Source organism: Lampris incognitus, chromosome 19 (genome assembly GCF_029633865.1).
Source record: "Lampris incognitus isolate fLamInc1 chromosome 19, fLamInc1.hap2, whole genome shotgun sequence".
NCBI lineage: Eukaryota > Metazoa > Chordata > Actinopteri > Lampriformes > Lampridae > Lampris > Lampris incognitus.
The window spans coordinates 33,755,730-33,772,811 of NC_079229.1; the positions used below are offsets into that span (position 1 = coordinate 33,755,730).

The 17,082-nt window shown below is 43.9% G+C and overlaps 1 protein-coding gene across 1 annotated transcript in view; it reads left to right on the top strand.

The window, feature by feature from the left end:
- The window catches only part of prkdc (protein kinase, DNA-activated, catalytic subunit), a 90,058-nt gene that overhangs the window by 49,766 nt on the left and 23,210 nt on the right, over nucleotides 1–17,082 (top strand). The window contains exons 50-65 of the mRNA XM_056299334.1: nucleotides 1,349–1,500; nucleotides 2,028–2,159; nucleotides 3,213–3,324; nucleotides 3,432–3,556; nucleotides 4,442–4,591; nucleotides 4,842–5,015; nucleotides 5,271–5,369; nucleotides 8,848–9,058; nucleotides 9,990–10,164; nucleotides 11,104–11,301; nucleotides 12,040–12,155; nucleotides 12,316–12,447; nucleotides 12,686–12,865; nucleotides 13,291–13,499; nucleotides 15,419–15,557; nucleotides 16,628–16,816. Coding sequence (XP_056155309.1) covers nucleotides 1,349–1,500; nucleotides 2,028–2,159; nucleotides 3,213–3,324; nucleotides 3,432–3,556; nucleotides 4,442–4,591; nucleotides 4,842–5,015; nucleotides 5,271–5,369; nucleotides 8,848–9,058; nucleotides 9,990–10,164; nucleotides 11,104–11,301; nucleotides 12,040–12,155; nucleotides 12,316–12,447; nucleotides 12,686–12,865; nucleotides 13,291–13,499; nucleotides 15,419–15,557; nucleotides 16,628–16,816 — 2,493 coding nt within the window. The remainder of the gene's footprint in view (nucleotides 1–1,348; nucleotides 1,501–2,027; nucleotides 2,160–3,212; nucleotides 3,325–3,431; nucleotides 3,557–4,441; nucleotides 4,592–4,841; nucleotides 5,016–5,270; nucleotides 5,370–8,847; nucleotides 9,059–9,989; nucleotides 10,165–11,103; nucleotides 11,302–12,039; nucleotides 12,156–12,315; nucleotides 12,448–12,685; nucleotides 12,866–13,290; nucleotides 13,500–15,418; nucleotides 15,558–16,627; nucleotides 16,817–17,082) is intronic.

Consider the following 17,082-nt stretch of genomic DNA (forward strand, 5'->3'; position numbering starts at 1 on the left):
ATAGAAAGTGTTACTAACTTCAATACACCGTGGCAGCAATTGCTGAATTGCAGCGTACATTAAAAAAAACACGGGCATCAATTAAATAACATGATGGATGAATAGATAAATTAAAAGTTTGTTGTACGTTTAGAAATTGAAATGGTTTGTTCGCATTCAGTCACAGGCCTCCCTTTCTTTTTTTTGGGGGGGGGGGATTTTTTCCCCCCGTTTTTCTCCCAAATTGTATCTGGCCAATTACCCCACCCTTCTAAGCCATCCCGGTCGCTGCTCCACCCCCTCTGCCGATCCAGGGAGGGCTGCAGACTACCACATGCCTCCTCCCATACATGTGGAGTTGCCAGCCACGTCTTTTCACCTGACAGTGAGGAGTTTCACCAGGGGGACGTAGCACGTGGGAGGATCACGCGATTACCCCCTAGTTCCCCCTCCCCCCTGAACAGGCACCCCGACCAACCAGAGGAGGCGCTAGTGCAGCAACCAGGACACATACCCTCATCCGGCTTCCCACCTACAGACATGGCCAATTGAGTCTGTAGGGACGCCTGAGCAAGCCGGTGGTAACACGGCGGTTCACACCGGCGATCCCCGTGTTGGTAGGCAACAGAATAGACCGCTACACTACCCGGACGCTCGGTATTGGGCTTTTATGGTGATTCTTAGAGCTGTTAAGTGAAAAGACAACTTTATAATAATGACCCACATGCATTCATCTGTGTATTCCTTTACCAATGAAGAGCAGATGCACGATCATGGACGTCTCCATGTAAGATGTGAATTTTCCTTATAGAGGTACACACATTGAGGCTGAGTTGTACAGTGATCGGGCAACCATGCCACAAGCTATAAACCATTATGTGAAAGAGCATGCACCAATTACTATAGCCAGACTTTATGGGTTGGATAGGAGACCAAAGCTTTTACAAATCGTTATGAAATCAAGATATAGTTTTGAGATGCATAGTTTTTGTGTTAAAAGCTCCTGAAGTGGTTGGCTTTAATGTGTACTTGAAGGTACAAATGGTAAAGAATGTAATGGACGAGCTGCTGGAGAAAGGACTAACTTTAAGAACCTGTCCATGCTTATAAAAACTAACAAAATCAGTGTTGTGTTACTTGAAAATTATCCTAAACTGCATTTTTTTAAATTTAATATACATTTATTTTTAAGCCCTTCTTGTTGCATTTTTGAGTTTCCTTTTTAATTACCTTTACAGTCTTTTAATGTCTTCTTATTAGATTGAGTTTCAAAGCATTTTCACTGCTGTAAGCTGCTATATGAATCTATTTTATGCTTCTGAAGAGTCTGAGGTTTGCCATCACTGATAGATTATGTCCTTCATCTCAGGGAAACACCAGAGATGAAGTGCTAGCCAACCGGCTGTTGGAGTTCCTGATGAGACACAGTTTTCACAGCAAGAGAGCCGTCTTCCGACACAACCTGGAGATCCTTCGCACACTGGTTGAATGCTGGAAAGACTGTCTGCATGTGCCGTACAGGTATCAGCTACATGTCTCTTGTCTCTTAATCTGGTTTACATCCACTGTTTAATACCATGCTGCGTTCACTTTCATCCTGTGCACTCCTGCACCTACCAAGGGCAAAAACTAGCGTGTGCAATAATTTACGCAAAAAGCATCTGTGCAGATTTATTTACTGGATCTGTGCAATATTATTTTCGACTGTGCAATACTACATGCTTCACGCTTCACAGTACCTGCTCTTATCGTAGTCTACTTAAACCGCACCCCTATTCTGTTTTTCCTCTAATGTTGCTCGTACTTGGAGCTCATACATGTGTGATTGCTGCAGCAAATTGCAGCAGTCACACTTGGTTATTTTGGAGCTGGGGACTCTCTCCACAGCCTCTGTGTTGATGTGGACAGGACTGTGTGTGATCTTCTTGGAGGTCCTCAAGTCCACGATAGGTTGTTGTTAGCACACCATGTTATCAGGTTCTGAACCTCCTTCCCGTATGCCTTTTCAGAATAGAAGTAAGTATTTATTTATTTTTTTGTCCTTGCAGTCTCATATACGAGCGCTTCTCGGGCAGTGACCCAAACAGCAAAGACAACTCTGTGGGCCTGCAGCTGCTGGGCATTGTTCTGGCCAACAGCCTTCCTGCTTACGACGCCCACTGTGGAATCGAACACGACAGGTAATGACAAGAAAATTAACATTTCAATGTCAAATCCACCTACATATTTAAAAAAAAAAAGTGCCCAGTTAATGTGATGTCTTGTGAGGACCTTTATCATATCTTCTGTGTCACATTATTTTGCGGTGTTGGGAACTGAGGCTACTCGCAAATTTATTTACATGAATTTAGTGTTGGTTGCATGTATATAGAGGGAAGGGTTAAGGAAATACTTAAGTTATAGTCCACCAAAATGATTTGGCTGTTGCTGTGGCCAGTTGCACTGTAGTTGTCGGTGAGGATGCAACCAGATGTCATAATCACACTTATGACTCCATCAAGCTGCACAGGTTGCACGTTTTTAAAGTTATTTCTCGTGAGCGGAAGAGTTGCACAGTGTCAGTTTAAGACTGTAGCTTATCCTAGTTCATTTAAACACTCATCCATCAAATGTGGACTGTAGTCTTTTAGTCTTTAAGTGTGGATTACACCAGAATCCGCAAAGAACCCTTCCAGACACAAAAAGACTTCATTGGGTTTTATTTCAGCTGATAGGAAATTGAAATTATTACAGCATACTGGTGGCACGGTGGCACAGTGGTTAGCGCGGTTCTCTCACAGCAAGAAGGTTCCTGGGTTCCAGCCCTGGGGTAGTCCAACCTCAGGGTTCGTCCCAGGTCATCCTCTGTGTGGAGTTTGCATGTTCTCCCCGTGTCTGCGTGGGTTTCCTCTGGGTGCTCCGGTTTCCTCCCATAGTCGAAAGACATGTAGGTCAGGTGACTCGACCGTACTTAATTGAAGGTGGGAATGTGTTGGCCCTGTGATGGACTGGTGGCCTGTCCAGGGTGTCTCCCCGCCTGCCACCCAATGACTGCTGGGATAGGCTCCAGCATCCCGCGATCCTGATTAGCATAAGCAGCTTGGATAATGGATGGATGGATAGAGCAGACCGACTACTCATGTCTCCATGCAAAACCCAAGGCTTGGAAGAAATTCTGCTATAATTACTTCAATAGACTTTTTGAAAAGTATGTTTTTCCAACTTTCGTTTCTGGTATGGTTTTGTATTTTCAGGTACGTCCAGGCTCTCGCCAACAACTTGTCCTTCACAAGGTACAAAGATGTCTACGCTGCCGCTGCTGAGGTCATCGGCCTCATCCTGAAGAACGATACTGAGAGGGATGACGTATGAAGGCGTTCCATGGCACTGCTGTTCTATAATGTTTCGTCTCTAAATGAGAAGTACACTTCATCTTTTTCAGCTCCCATTCTCACCGGTTCGCTTTGTTTCAGCATCCTCAGGCACTTCACAGCGTCGCGGCAAGTAAGATAAGCGATCTGAAGAAGAAAGACATGGATGACAAGTTCATTATTTGCTTGAACAAAGTGGCCAAACATTTCCCTCCATTTATGGACCGGTGAGTTTTTAGGTCCACTGTCTCTGTCAGGTATTTGTTGTTGTGTTTGGCTGCAATTTAAAGGGACTTCTACCAGTTCAGACTATCTAATGTAAAGGTCCTTTGACCTGTTAAATGTAATAATAGCAGCATCCAGTGATTAACTACTGGGATGGCTGACTTTACTGACTTGCTGTAGCAGCTTGGAAACAGTATTTAACATTTATAAGCATTAATCTTTTCTTATCCATCTGTCTGAAACTATGAGGGCGTCCAGGTGGCATGGTGGTCTATTCCGTTGCCTACCAACACAGGTATCGCCGGTTGGAATCCCCGTGTTACCATCGGCTCGGTCGGGCGTCCCTATAGACACAATTGGCCGTGTCTGTTGTTTGGGAAGCCGGATGTGGGTATGTGTCCTGGTCGCTGCACTAGTGCCTCCTCTGGTCAGTCGGGGCATCTGTTCAGGGGGGAGGGGGAACTGGGGGGAATAGCGTGATCCTCCCATGCACTACGTCCCCCTGGTGAAACTCCTCACTGTGAGGTGAAAAGAAGCGGCTGGTTGACTCCACATGTATTGGAGGAGGTATGTGGTAGTCTGCAGCCCTCCCCGGATCAGCAGAGGGGGTAGAGCAGCGACCGGGATGGCTCGGAAGAGTGGGGTAATTGGCCGGATACAATTGGGGAGAAAAATTGGGGGGAAAAAAGGAAAAAAAAACCACAAGTCCTTAATTTAGTGAAGACGGAATTGACAAAGTTATATGGATGATAACTTTTTTTAATATATATTCTTCCCAGTGTTCTGAGATTTAAAGAACTGTTAGATCAGTTTTGACATTTACTTGTGCTTCTGAACGTTGTCCGGATGTTAAGTTGGTCTGGTTTTGTGTCTGTTTTGTTTTTCAGGTTTGTCAATTCAGTTTTCTACCTGCTGCCAAAGCTGCACGGTATTTTAAAGACCCACTGTCTGGAGTGTGTTCTGAGTCGAGCAGAAGTCATCCCAGACATTTTCCTGCAGCTGAAAACCAAAGGCTTCATTCAGATGCTGGGCCACAGGTTGGCATAACCCCATTTGTCTCCTCTGATTTACATCTCAACACTCTTCAACAGGTTTTGGTTTGCTTTATTTCCATTTAAACGGCTCTGGTAGAGTTGGAGCTTTTCTCTGGAGCCGAATCATCAGCAAGCGTCTTGACTGTCACCCAAAATGATAAGCAGGTGGACCTACGTGTAACAGAATTACTGGAGAACAGCAGAACCGTTTCCTCTCACATCAAAGACATCTATACCTCCTGTTTCCAAACAGGGATGAAGCGAGGCAACGGGTGTGTCTGGACATCATTCATAAGATTGTTGTCCTGCTGACTCCTGTGGAGCTTCAGGAGATCCTGGCAGCTGTGACGGCATTTATTTCCCACCCGTCTCCAGCCTGCCGAGAAAGGATGTACGATATCCTCATGTGGATCCAAGACAACTACAAGTAAACCCCGACCTCTTTCTGCTATGTCTCTCAAACCACTTGGCTCTCATTACTGCTGATTCCTCACTCTATATATATATATATATATATATATATATATATATACACACACACACACACACACACACACACACACACACACACACACACACACATTGTCTATGTCACCATTGAATACTATTGATCAGACGCCATGTGAAATAGAATTACTCTTCTACTTGAGCTTCATTGCAGCGTTTGTGTGTTTTTATTCAGAGATGAAGAGAGCATGAGTGACAGCACCTCACTAGAGGTCTTGAACACAGCCAAAGAAAGCCTTCTTCAAGGACTGACTGATGAAAACCAAGGCCTGCAGTAAGTATCCATGTCGTGTCTTTCCTGCCATGCAGTACATTAACTGCTTTAAATGTCAGTGTGTTGGAGTCTGTTCTATATTTACTGATATGTCTTGCAGTTGTTATTACCTATTAGGAAAATGTACTGTGGTTTTAATACTATATCAAGGTTTATTTCAGCTGAGAACATCTTGAAAGCTAAAACGTCTGATGATAATCTGCGTAAACATTCTCAGTTTAAATATACACCAATTAGCCAAAACATTAAAACCAGCTGAGGCCACTGCCATGAGGGAATACCGTTGCCATGAAGGGGTGTACCTGGTCTGCAGTGATGTTTAGGTAGGTGGGGTACGTGTCAAAGTAACATCCACATGAATACCATGACCCAAGGTTTCCCAGCGGAACATTGCCTAGAGTATCACACTGCCTCCGCCGGCTTGCCTTCTTCCCATAGTACATCCTGGTGCCGTCTCTTCCCCGAGTAAATGACACACATGCACCCGGTCATCTACATGATGTAAAAGGAAACGTGATTCATCAGACCAGGCGCTTTCGGTGGTGGACAGGGGTCATCATAGGCACTCTGACTGGTCTGCAGCTACGCGGCCCCATACACAGCAAGCTGCAATGCACTGTGTGTCCTGACACCTGTCTATCATGGTCAGAATTAACTTTCTCAGCAATTTGAGCTACAGTAGCTCTTCTGTGGGATCGGACCACAGGGCTAGCCTTTGCTCCGCACACGCATTAATGAACCTTGGGAGCCCATGATCCTGTCGCCGGTTCACCGGCTGTCCTTCCTTGGACCACTTTTGGTAGTTACTGACCACTGCATACCAGGACCAGCCCACAAGAACTGTCGTGTTGGAGATGCTCTGACCCAGTCATCTAACCATCACAATTTGGCCCTTGTCAAAGTCGCTCAGATCCTTAGTTTCCCTTTTTTCCTGCTTCCAACACATCAACCTCAAGAACTGACATTTCACTTGCTGCCTAATATATCCCACAACCTTTATAGGTGGCATTGTAACGAGATAATCAGTGTTATTCACCTACCTGTCAGTGGTTTTAATGTTTTGGCTGATCGGTGTAAATACAAGAGATGATTGTCCCAGAGGGTGGAATCTTTGTTGTTTAGGGCTCGACAGTGCTTTTTTGAAGATGGTTATAAGGCCGTGCGTATGCTGCCCGATTATATCAAGCAGCAAGTGGCTCACAGTGCTATCCCTGCAGTACGGGACCAACAGGGAGCACTATATACGAGTACTATTGACGTAAATGATACCTATAGAGAGTTCTACGAGACATAGAAAGATGGGCACTCCTTCATCTCTCTTTGTGGGCTAAAGTTAATGTATTAAAGATGAATGTAGTCCCTAAGTTCAGCTACATTTTGCAATCACTGCCAGTGACAGTCCTGGTGAAATATTTCCGCAGGTTTAATCAGCTGTGTGGCCTTTTTCTTTGGAATGGTAAATGAACTAGGATGCACCATTAAAAAAAAAAAAAAAACAACTCTAAAATAGGGTGGATCAGGGAAGCTTAAGGATACCGAACCTACTTCTGTACCATTATGCCTTTTGCCTGCAGCACTTGACAGTGGTCTCTCCCTCCAGAGCGGGCACCCCTGTAGTTCAGTGTAGAAGCACATGCTTGCCCCGCTCTTCCCCTGGTTGCCTGTCTTTCTCCCTCTCTGCCCCCAAGTGCTCAGTCTCATCCCGTACTCTCATGCCTTAAGGGAGTTCAGAAGAAGACTGCAAAGATTCTCAGTGTTGACCCCTTCCTGAACACAACCTCTAGCATATGGTAAAATCCCGGCCTATGTATTGGTAAATCCTTCTTTTTTTTTCGTTTTTTTTTTTGGAGAGAATTGGTGCAGAAGGGTATCGAAGTGCTCCATGACCTTTACATAAAGCAGGACCTCAGATCCTTTGACTTACAGGCCGAATTTAAGTTGCACAAACAACAATACTGGCGGTACGTCCAAATTCATAGTTTGCTGAAATCAATTTTTAAAACCCCCTCAGCCCCCAAAATGCAGAGATTCCCTCTTTCATAATCTCGAGCTACGGTAGGGGTCATGAAGCATCACTTTACTACTCTATGCTGTTACAGAAACATAGCGCTATCTGGTCCCTGAAAACTGTATAGGAAACAGTTCGGCATTACAGTTACAGAGAAAGAATGGTTTGACATCCTACGTAATTCAACGTGCATGCCATGTAACATTCGTGCTAGGTTAATTCAATTTAAAGTGATTAACAATGTGTTGGATGCCATCTAGATTGTATAGGGTTAAGCTTAAAGATGACCCCGGGTGCTGCAAGTGCCCTGACGAAGGCACGTTAACTCATGTCCTGTGGTATTGCCCCAAAGTACAGGACTTCTGGACATCGGTTCATGATTGTATCCAGAGAATTATCAGTCAGGAAGTTCCTGTCTGCATTTGTTTATTTCTGTCGGGGGACCCGTCCATCCCGAAAGACACAGTGCCTTCTAGCTATACTGCATGGGTCCAGACTGTTACCATGCTGGGTTGGAGACTGCTTGTCCAGCTATGGAAGTCAGCCCACGCACCATCAGTCACTGACTGGCATAATCTGCTTGCTAGGTCAGTGGCAGATGACTGGGTATCCTTCTGTCTGCTTGGCAGGGTAACACCATACTATTCGAAATGGGATAGATTTCTTCTCTACATCAGTGGCCCTTAAAGACAAATTCATGGCTTGGCGTGCATTTGCTCAGCCTCTTTTCGATTCGTATTTTACTTGTAATTTAATTCTTCTTTTTCACTAATGTCTTAGTCCTCTGTTTTAAGTTGTATATGTATATATTATCCTTTTCTCGTTTTATGTCCGTTTATAGTCCTATGTCTTTCAAAAATTGTATAAAATGTCAATCACAGAAGATGTATTTCAGCTGTCTTCCTTGTAAAAATATTGTCAGGTACCTCCTGATACAATATTATGATATTTTAATGCCAATTTGGTATGTATGGTGATTTCTCAAATATCACAATATCAAAAATATCACAATTCTGTATTGCAATTTCAAAGGCTCATCCCCTCTTATCTATAGTAAAATGTGAAAACAGCAGTGATCTAAAAAAAAGTATTTAAAAATGCATTTATTTGAAGACCCACATGTTAGAAAAGTGTAAATCATGAGTGCTTCCCAGAGTAAATATTCACATATTCAGAGATGTAGAAGTCATTACATCAAACCTCTTCACAACATCTGTTCATTGTGCTTCAACATCGTGATTGTGTGGAAATGCCACGATATCAGAATCATCACAGTGTAGTGTACTGAAACACCCACCCCGCCAACCTATCCCCCCCTTTGTCATACAGTAACCCAGCCTTTTCACGTTTTCTTTTAGACATATGCAGCTTTATAGTTTTATGCTATCTTCTTTTGTGATGAGAATTGCATTGTGAACATTAAGACACAATTTTATTTTTTTTGTGCATCCCTTTGTGTGCCTCCGTCAGGCTTTATGTGCGTAACTTTTGGAGTCAGGAGAGGCGTCTGTCCACCGCCACCCTGGAGCGAATGCAGATGGTTCTCCATTCCCTGTATTCCTGTCACATCGAGAGGAGTTTCCTCAGCCTGGCCACCAACGTGCTGCTGGAGATGACCAGCCAGAGTCCAGACTTCACACGCAACATGTTTGACTACCCACTGTCTGAATGCACGTTCCAGGTTTGTGACTAGACATCCACAACGCTCCATCTCTGTCGGGATGTTATGCATTATATGCAGATGAATTAATATTTACATATGAAGTAATATTCAAATTATATTATTATTTTTATTAATAATGTTATGTATTAATATCAATATAATGTTAGCATATTTATATATTATAATATATCAAGTCAATCAAGTTGCATTTTATAGAGCGCTAATAGAATATAATATAATATATGATATATAATATATTAATATTAATCTATAATATGCTATTAATTAATATTTTTGTGAATAAGTGGAAAGAGTAAATGTGTGGTTTTCAGGGGATGGAAAAAGAATTTTTCAGATCCATTACAAGTGCGTTTCTCAGCAGGCTGTCTATGTACATGTGACTTTTTGTCTGTCTTGTGGTTTGAATGAGAACTGCAGATCTGTGTGGCGATGTGTAAACGTGAGCCACTCTTCATCATGACACGCAGCCCAGTCTGTTTGGTGTCATTGACGCAGGCCTGTTAGATAAAGGCACATCAGCAACACTAGCCAACGGAGCCACGACTGGCACAGGAAATCTCTTTGTTGCTGTCGATGGTTAAACCTTCCTTGTTTCCATGAGCTGGAGTTAATTGATTAATTATTGTCAGTTTTTCAATAGAATGGGTTAATTAATGGGTTAGAGCATCTGATGTGTCTTTTTTGAAGCTGTGAGGCAAGTGGAACAATGTTTTGTTCCAGTTTCTTATAGACATCTGCTGATTGTTTATTTAGTCTGCGGCTGAACTCTCATGAGCGTACACCACAACCCCAAGAGGCCGGAATTGAATCCCAAGAAGGAGATAAAGGATTCAGAGCTTTTTACACCCCTGATAAATAGTTGAACCTATCAACACAACTTCACTTTGGTCACCTATAAGATACATTTTGATATTTTCTCACCGTCCAGGATTATCTGATTGACTCCAACTGGCGCCTCAGGAGCACGGTGATGACGCCCATGTTTGTGGAAACTCAGAGTTCTGCGGGTCCGGAGAGCCAGGCGGCGTCTCAGCCGGGGCCTGTCAAGGGTCAGCTGAGGGCCACACAGACTTCCCTGGAGTTCAGCCAAACTCAAACAACAGGTACGGCTCAGTGTTCAGCCACAGAATCAAACCCAACATGAAATAAGGGTAAAACTGCAGCAGAATTATGCAACTTATTTCTGCCCAGACTTGAGAACATTTCACTGCCTGTGTATCTCATGTTACAGATATACACACAACATATCTGTTGGTCATCTATTTACAAGGCTCAGCGTTTTTGGTTTTTATTTTTCAAAGCCATCCAGCATGCTGAATTTCGCCACAAGAGGACACCATTATATAATCTCACGCAAACAGGAACAATTCTTGGATCCGTGGAAACATAAAATCCGGGTGAAAATTTCATTTAATTTTTAACATGTGCCTGCACATTGTTTTTAATGACAATAAATTGAATTGAATTGAAAATCAGTTTAAAAATCTGGGTATTTTTCGGTGAAAATCGGTAAAAACCGAAAACGCTGAGCCTTGTCTATTTAAAACCACTGTGAGAAACAAGTACTTAGACAATCTCTGCTTGTGTAGATGTGAAATTGCAAAAAGCCTTGTATTAAAATGTTGTGTAATGTCTTGAACTCGTGAGAATCAGGAAATGTTTAATTTTCCGCTCCCTTTTGAGCTTCGACTTGTAGTCACTGGCCAAATAATAAACTGCTGTTATATGCCACAGTGCTTTAGCACTGAGGTACTCAACATTGATAACCTCAATGCTAAAGCCACGTTCTTGACATGGGTATTGAATGTGCTAACTATTTTCTTTTGTAAAATAATGAATCTCGTAGTTGCTAAGCAACATGTATTAAACATTATTTACATCGCTTTATGTCTGGGCACCAAGTTTTGAATCAGAATAAAGCTGTGAGGTAACCAACAGTTCAGTTTTTTTACTTTGTTCTTTGAGATGCACAATTGTCTTGTTATCCTCGTAATATTTCAATTTATTTATTTTAATTGATAAAGAGTTTACCCCCCCCCCAGGTGGCCGTACGTCATATAACTGGCTGACTGGCAGCAGCGTGGACACATTATCAGAGTACACGCTGGGCTCTGAAGCTGCGTCCTCCTTGTTGGCGCTGGGTAAGAAAGCAGAGAGGCAGTCGGTGGTAAGACGGCCCGTGGGAGAAGGCTTTGGCACCAGACGACTGGCAGCGGATGAGGGGAACAGTCGCAGCAGAGGTTTGTCTGAGAGAGAATGCAGCCCGTGTAATCTGTGACAACTAATCTATATCTTAACATCTATTTATAGACTACTCTCTATCTGCCAACTGTGTTTTTATTTGTTTTTATTTATTTTTATTTTCTCTCTGCTGTTACTATTGTCTTGTATACTGTTAAGACTCGTCTTATGATCACCCTTAATCCAAATGTGTCTGTCTCTTGATGTTGTCTAGTAGGCCCTGTTAAATTGTTCCTTCCATCTCTGTAATCCATGTGTGATGTCATGGCCTGTATTTGTGTTAAAGGAAAATAAAAACTACTGATCATAAAAAAGAAAAAAAACAAGTAAATGAGGTTTCAGGTAGGACAAGAATTAAAATGTCCGTCCAGTGTTGACTTCAGTCACACATTTATCACCTTCTTAAAGTCGAAGTCCTTTTATGGGAAATGACTTACTAACTGTAGACTCAGGCAGAGGGTAAAACTTCAGTTTGAAAAGCTGGTGGTAAATTTAGTCATCTACTTTCTGCTTCTTATTAACTCATCTGCTTCCTCCAGCATAGCCATATGTTCCTCTCACATTCTGTCTCCCACCTTCTCCCCCATGATTTGTATTTCATAAGATCTGCTGCTACCATTGTGGTATTTTATCTTTTACATCTTACTTATTGCACTATTTCTTTGAGGTTTTGAAAGGTGCATTCAAATGAAATGTATTATTATTACTTACTACTCTCTGTGTCAATTTGCTGACAGCTGAAAGCGAGCGACGTGCCGACATCTTGAGATTACGACGCCGATTTCTCAAGGACCAGGAGAAAGTCAGCTTGAGTTTTGCACAGAAAGAGATCCGCGAACAGAGGCAGAAAAGGGTGAGAAATACAACTATACAAGACGAGGAATACTCGAACGTTTAGCTTCATGGTTGAGGAAGAGGTTTCATCACCATGGTGTGTCGGCTGTCTCTTCTAACTGATTCGATCTGCTACTGTGTCTCAAACCATGAATGGCGGCGTTGGGTGTGTCCCACAGGAAGAAAGAACAGATCAGAGGTTGAGGAAAGAAGCCCAGGTGACTTTGTACCGCCAGTACCGAGTCGGAGACTTCCCAGACATCCAGATCCCACACAGCAGCCTCATCGCTCCGCTACAAGCCCTAGCACAGGTTAGACCCCCGTCTGTGTCCTGCTTACAGGAAGCTGCTTTTGTACCATGTGGTCTCCAGGCTGTTGCCTCAATGATGTCTCTCCAAGTCCCAGCAGCATGTATTTTTGTAAAGGGATGTGATTGAATTTCAAACCTAATCTTTTTAAAATGTTGAATTACATTTGTGACACATTGGAAGACCAGAAAAAGACTGGATATTATTAAAGGATGGTTTTTTTCTTTTCTTGTTCTTCCAGAAAGACCCAATCCTGTCCAAGCAGCTATTCAGCTCCCTGTTTACCGGCATCCTGCAGGAAATGGAGGCTCACAGATCCCCCAGAGAGAGCCAGAGGATCAAGGAGGAGCTGCGGAGGGACTTGAACACTTTCCTGAGCAAGAGTACTCTCTGCTTCCCACCATTTGTGGCATGTGTGCAGGTTTGACACTCACCAGCTATTTTAAATATTCTTCCCAGCTGATGCCATAGGAATGCAGGGGGGGTTTTGTATCTCACGTTTGTAAATCTGCATTGTTATGCAGTGATAGTGTAAGTCTTAAAAGGAAAAAAAAAGAAACGATCGTGATTTTCAATATTTTTTTCAACATTATTTATATATATGTGTGTGTGTGTGTGTGTGTGTGTAACCATGATTGTTTCTTTTTAAAGAACTTGCCGATGGAATCGCAAAGATTGAAATTGCATAAAAACCCAGAATACAAAATATTAATAAATAGTAACTGAAATTTTTGTAAATACTGGAAAAAGTATGCTGAAAATTTTACCTGAAATGCATTGGGCCCAGGGTAAGGAGGAGTCTTTCCTTTACATGGGTGGCTAGTATTGTGCCTGTGGTTTTGGCAGGACATGAGCTACCAGCATAAGGAGCTGCTCCATCTCCATCCAGCGGCCATAAGTTCCAGTTGCCTGGCGAGTCTTCAGCAGCCCTCCGGCATCCTGCTGTTGGAGGAGGGCTTGGTGCTTGCCGGCTGTCTTGATGAGCCCCCTGCCAAACGGCCACGAGGACGCCAGGACCTCGCCCCAGACACCGAGAAATGGATCCACCTCGCAAAGTATGACTGTGCTATCTCCTCTGGCAGGGCTGTAGCTGTGCCAATGCCTCGGTTGGCATCCAAACATGTCTCATTACAGAATGAATGACCAGTGTTTCTGATCTGAACATTACATGTCGTCTGTACGTATGGGCAGACATAATAGGTGACAACTTAACCAAAAAAAAAGTGTAGCAAAAAAGAATGACAGTTTTCTGTCATGTTCCTTTGACTTCTGTGATATCATGAAGAGAGTAGACTAATGCTGGGTTTCCCGAATGTCAACTTGTTTACATTCACCGCGGCGTATCTACACGTCTCCCTACGTGAAACAAACTGAAATGACTAAACAGTTTTGGCTGGACTGGCCAGTGGGGCCGGCCCTACAAACACGACTGTGCCTGACTGGCTAGACGGGTTTCCGTTGCACTTCTGCACAAAATAGAAGCAATTTTTAACCGTCGACAAAACAAAACTTCAAATGGTCTGTGTTTCCATTGAGTGATGTGCGATTAATGCTAGGGTTTCTCCTCTCACAATAGTCTCCAAGACCTTAAATGTTAGCACAGTGATTCCAGTTGCATGTACCACAATATCTGTGGTTCTGTTTAACTGAAGGCAACGAAGGGCGTGTGATGCAGGCAATGATGGAAAGGCCAATCCCTTACACCTGGCAGCGCCCCAGTTATCAGAGTTTTATGGGAGGTCATTGTCCGCAGTGATTTTACAGAGGTCCTGTGGATCCAAAACTTCAAAATGACCTGCTTAACATTTGATGAGTTATGCAGAAATAGGACCCTTCGTGACGCCTGCCGTATCATGCTTGAGGGCGCAAGTTCCAGTGGGGAAGTGCATAGCCATCGCTCTCTCTTTATAACAGAGGTGTCAAACTCCAGGCCTCGAGGGCCGCAGTGTCTGCAGGTATTTGTTAAAACCGTGCGCTACACCACCTGATTTAACTAATTAGCTCACCTCCTGGATCAAGGAGGGAAAGGACCTAGTTTAATCAGGTGGTGTAGCGCACGGTTGCAACAAATACCTGCAGACACTGCGGCCCTCGAGGCCTGGAGTTTGACACCCCTGCTTTATAAGGTGCCACGCCATATCTGACAACCCATTATCCTGAAACCCCAATAGTACAAAAGATGTCCTGTTGGACCGAATGGCCATTTGTCCAACAGACCATTATCCCAAAATCAAACAACCACTGCTGTAAAAATATACACTCTCCATTGTGAATTATTGATCTGAAATGGCCAGAGATAAATGCAAGACATTTGATATTTCTGGCCAGAGATAAATACAAGAAGTTTGATATTTCTGGTGAAGTAGAGATGACATTCTCACAAGAGCTTTTAATGGTACACCACCTATTCACACGAATTGGCATAAAATGGTATCTTTGCATTTGCATGTCAGAATGCACTAAGATATTGAGGGCAAAATACTCTAGGGAGAGTGTGTATTTTTGGAACAACAGGCCTTCGGAGCAGTGGGCTTTTATTTTTGGGGTAACGAGTGTTTGAACGAATGGGCTTTTGGTCCAGTGGGATATTTTTCAGACTGTTGGGATTTCAGAACAATGGGCAGTCCCCCTGTAGGTGTGGCTACCTTGACTTAAATGCTAAAAATATGATGTCCGGGTAGCGTAGCGGTCTATTCCATTGCCTACCAACGTGAGGATCGCCGGTTCGAATCCCTGGTGTTACCTCCGTCTTGGTCAGGCGTCCCTACAGACACAATTGGCTGTGTCTGCGCGTGGGAAGCCGGATGTGGGTATGTGTCCTGGTCGCTGCACTAGCGCCTCCTCTGGTCGGTCGGGGCACCTGTTCAGGGGGGAGGGGGAGCTGGGGGGAATAGCGTGATCCTCCCACACGCTACGTCCCCCTGATTACTGTTGGACTTTTCATTAATGATGGTGTTCGTGTCCTCTGTCCCAGGCTGTACAGGTCACTGGAGGATTACGATGTTGTCCGTGGAATCTTTGGCGGGAAAATCGGGACCAAGGAGATAACCTGCAGAGCACTACAGTCTGAGGCTAACAGTGACTTTGCTGAGGCTGTGAAACTTTACAATGAGGTAAAGCCTTGATTGATTAGCCACCGCACTAAAACTCGCATGAGAGGTTGGGGGCAGAAGCATATTTGCACCTTTAAGGGAATACGTGTATGATTTCACCTTCACTTTTACTTTTACTCTGGTTTTTGCCACCTGTACACACTGAGCTGCACCTTGAATCTTGCACAACACACAAAATTAATGGTTAAACTGTGTTTGATTTGGGGCGTCCAGGTAGCATAGCGGTCTAGTCCGTTGCCTACCAACGGGGAGAGCGGTACGCACTTATGGAAGAGTTTCACTGCAACACTCATCATCATCATCACTGCAACACAGTACAATCTCACACTATGGCATGAAAATTGATAAATCATAAATATGGGCGTCCGGGTAGTGTTGCAGTCTATTCCGTTGCCTACCAACATGGGGATCCACTGTTCAAATCCCCGTGTTACCTCCGGCTTGGTCGGGCGTCCCTACGGACACAATTGGATGTGTCTGCAGGTGGGAAGCCGGATGCGGGTATGTGTCCTGATCGCTGCAATAGTGCCTCCTCTGGTTGGTCGGGGCGCCTGTTCGGGGGGAGGGGGAACCGGGGGGCAATAGCGTGAACCTCCAACGCACTAAGTCCCCCTGGTGAAACTCCTCACTGTCAGGTGAAAAAAAGCGGCCGGTGACTCCACATGTATCAGAGGAGGCATGTGGTAGTCTGCAGCCCTCCCTGGATCAGCGACCAGGACGGCTCGAAAGAGTGGGGTAATTGGCCAGGTACAACTGGGGAGTAAAAGGGGGCAAATCAAAAAAATAATAATAAAAATAATGGTGCTGGATTGTGTTTTTGAAATGACAGATGTCATGCTAAAACAAGCTTTTGTAGTTACCTTCTCCTTGACTGAAGCGGTTCAGAAAATAGTCCTTGAAAGCAGAGCACTGGTCTCATGAGTGACGGCAGTGTGAATGGAAATATGTATCTGAGGGTCTAATGGGCCGACTTAAATGAGCAAAATCAAACCAGCAAAGCACCCCAAGTGTTGAATTTGGTGAGGTGCAGTTTTGTGGCGGTGTACTCAGCTGTTAGTCCGTTCTGACAGGCTCTGAACACAGAGGACTGGGGCGACGGGGAGCCCACCGACTCCGAGAAGGACTTCTGGGAGGTAGCCGCCATGGAGGCCTACAGCCACCTCACCGAGTGGAAGTCTCTGCAGTACTACTCCATCGTCAACATAGACAAGACCTCGCCACCCGACCTGGAGAAGATGTGGTCAGATCCCCTCTACCAGGTAGGACAAAAGTTGTCTCCGTGTTGCGTGTCCTACATTGTGTGTCCATACTTAAACACCCACGACAAAGTTTTACCACATTTATGTGTTTTCTTTTAGGTTACGTGTGCCCCTCGTCTTCATGTGTGTAATTAATATGTTTCAGTGTTTACAGCTTTTGTGGTAAGATGTTTCATACAAACATTGAATTAGTCCAAAAATTGTGCTACATAAAAAGAAAATAGAAAATTTTATAATTTGAAACGTTGCACAAGCAGGGGCGTGCG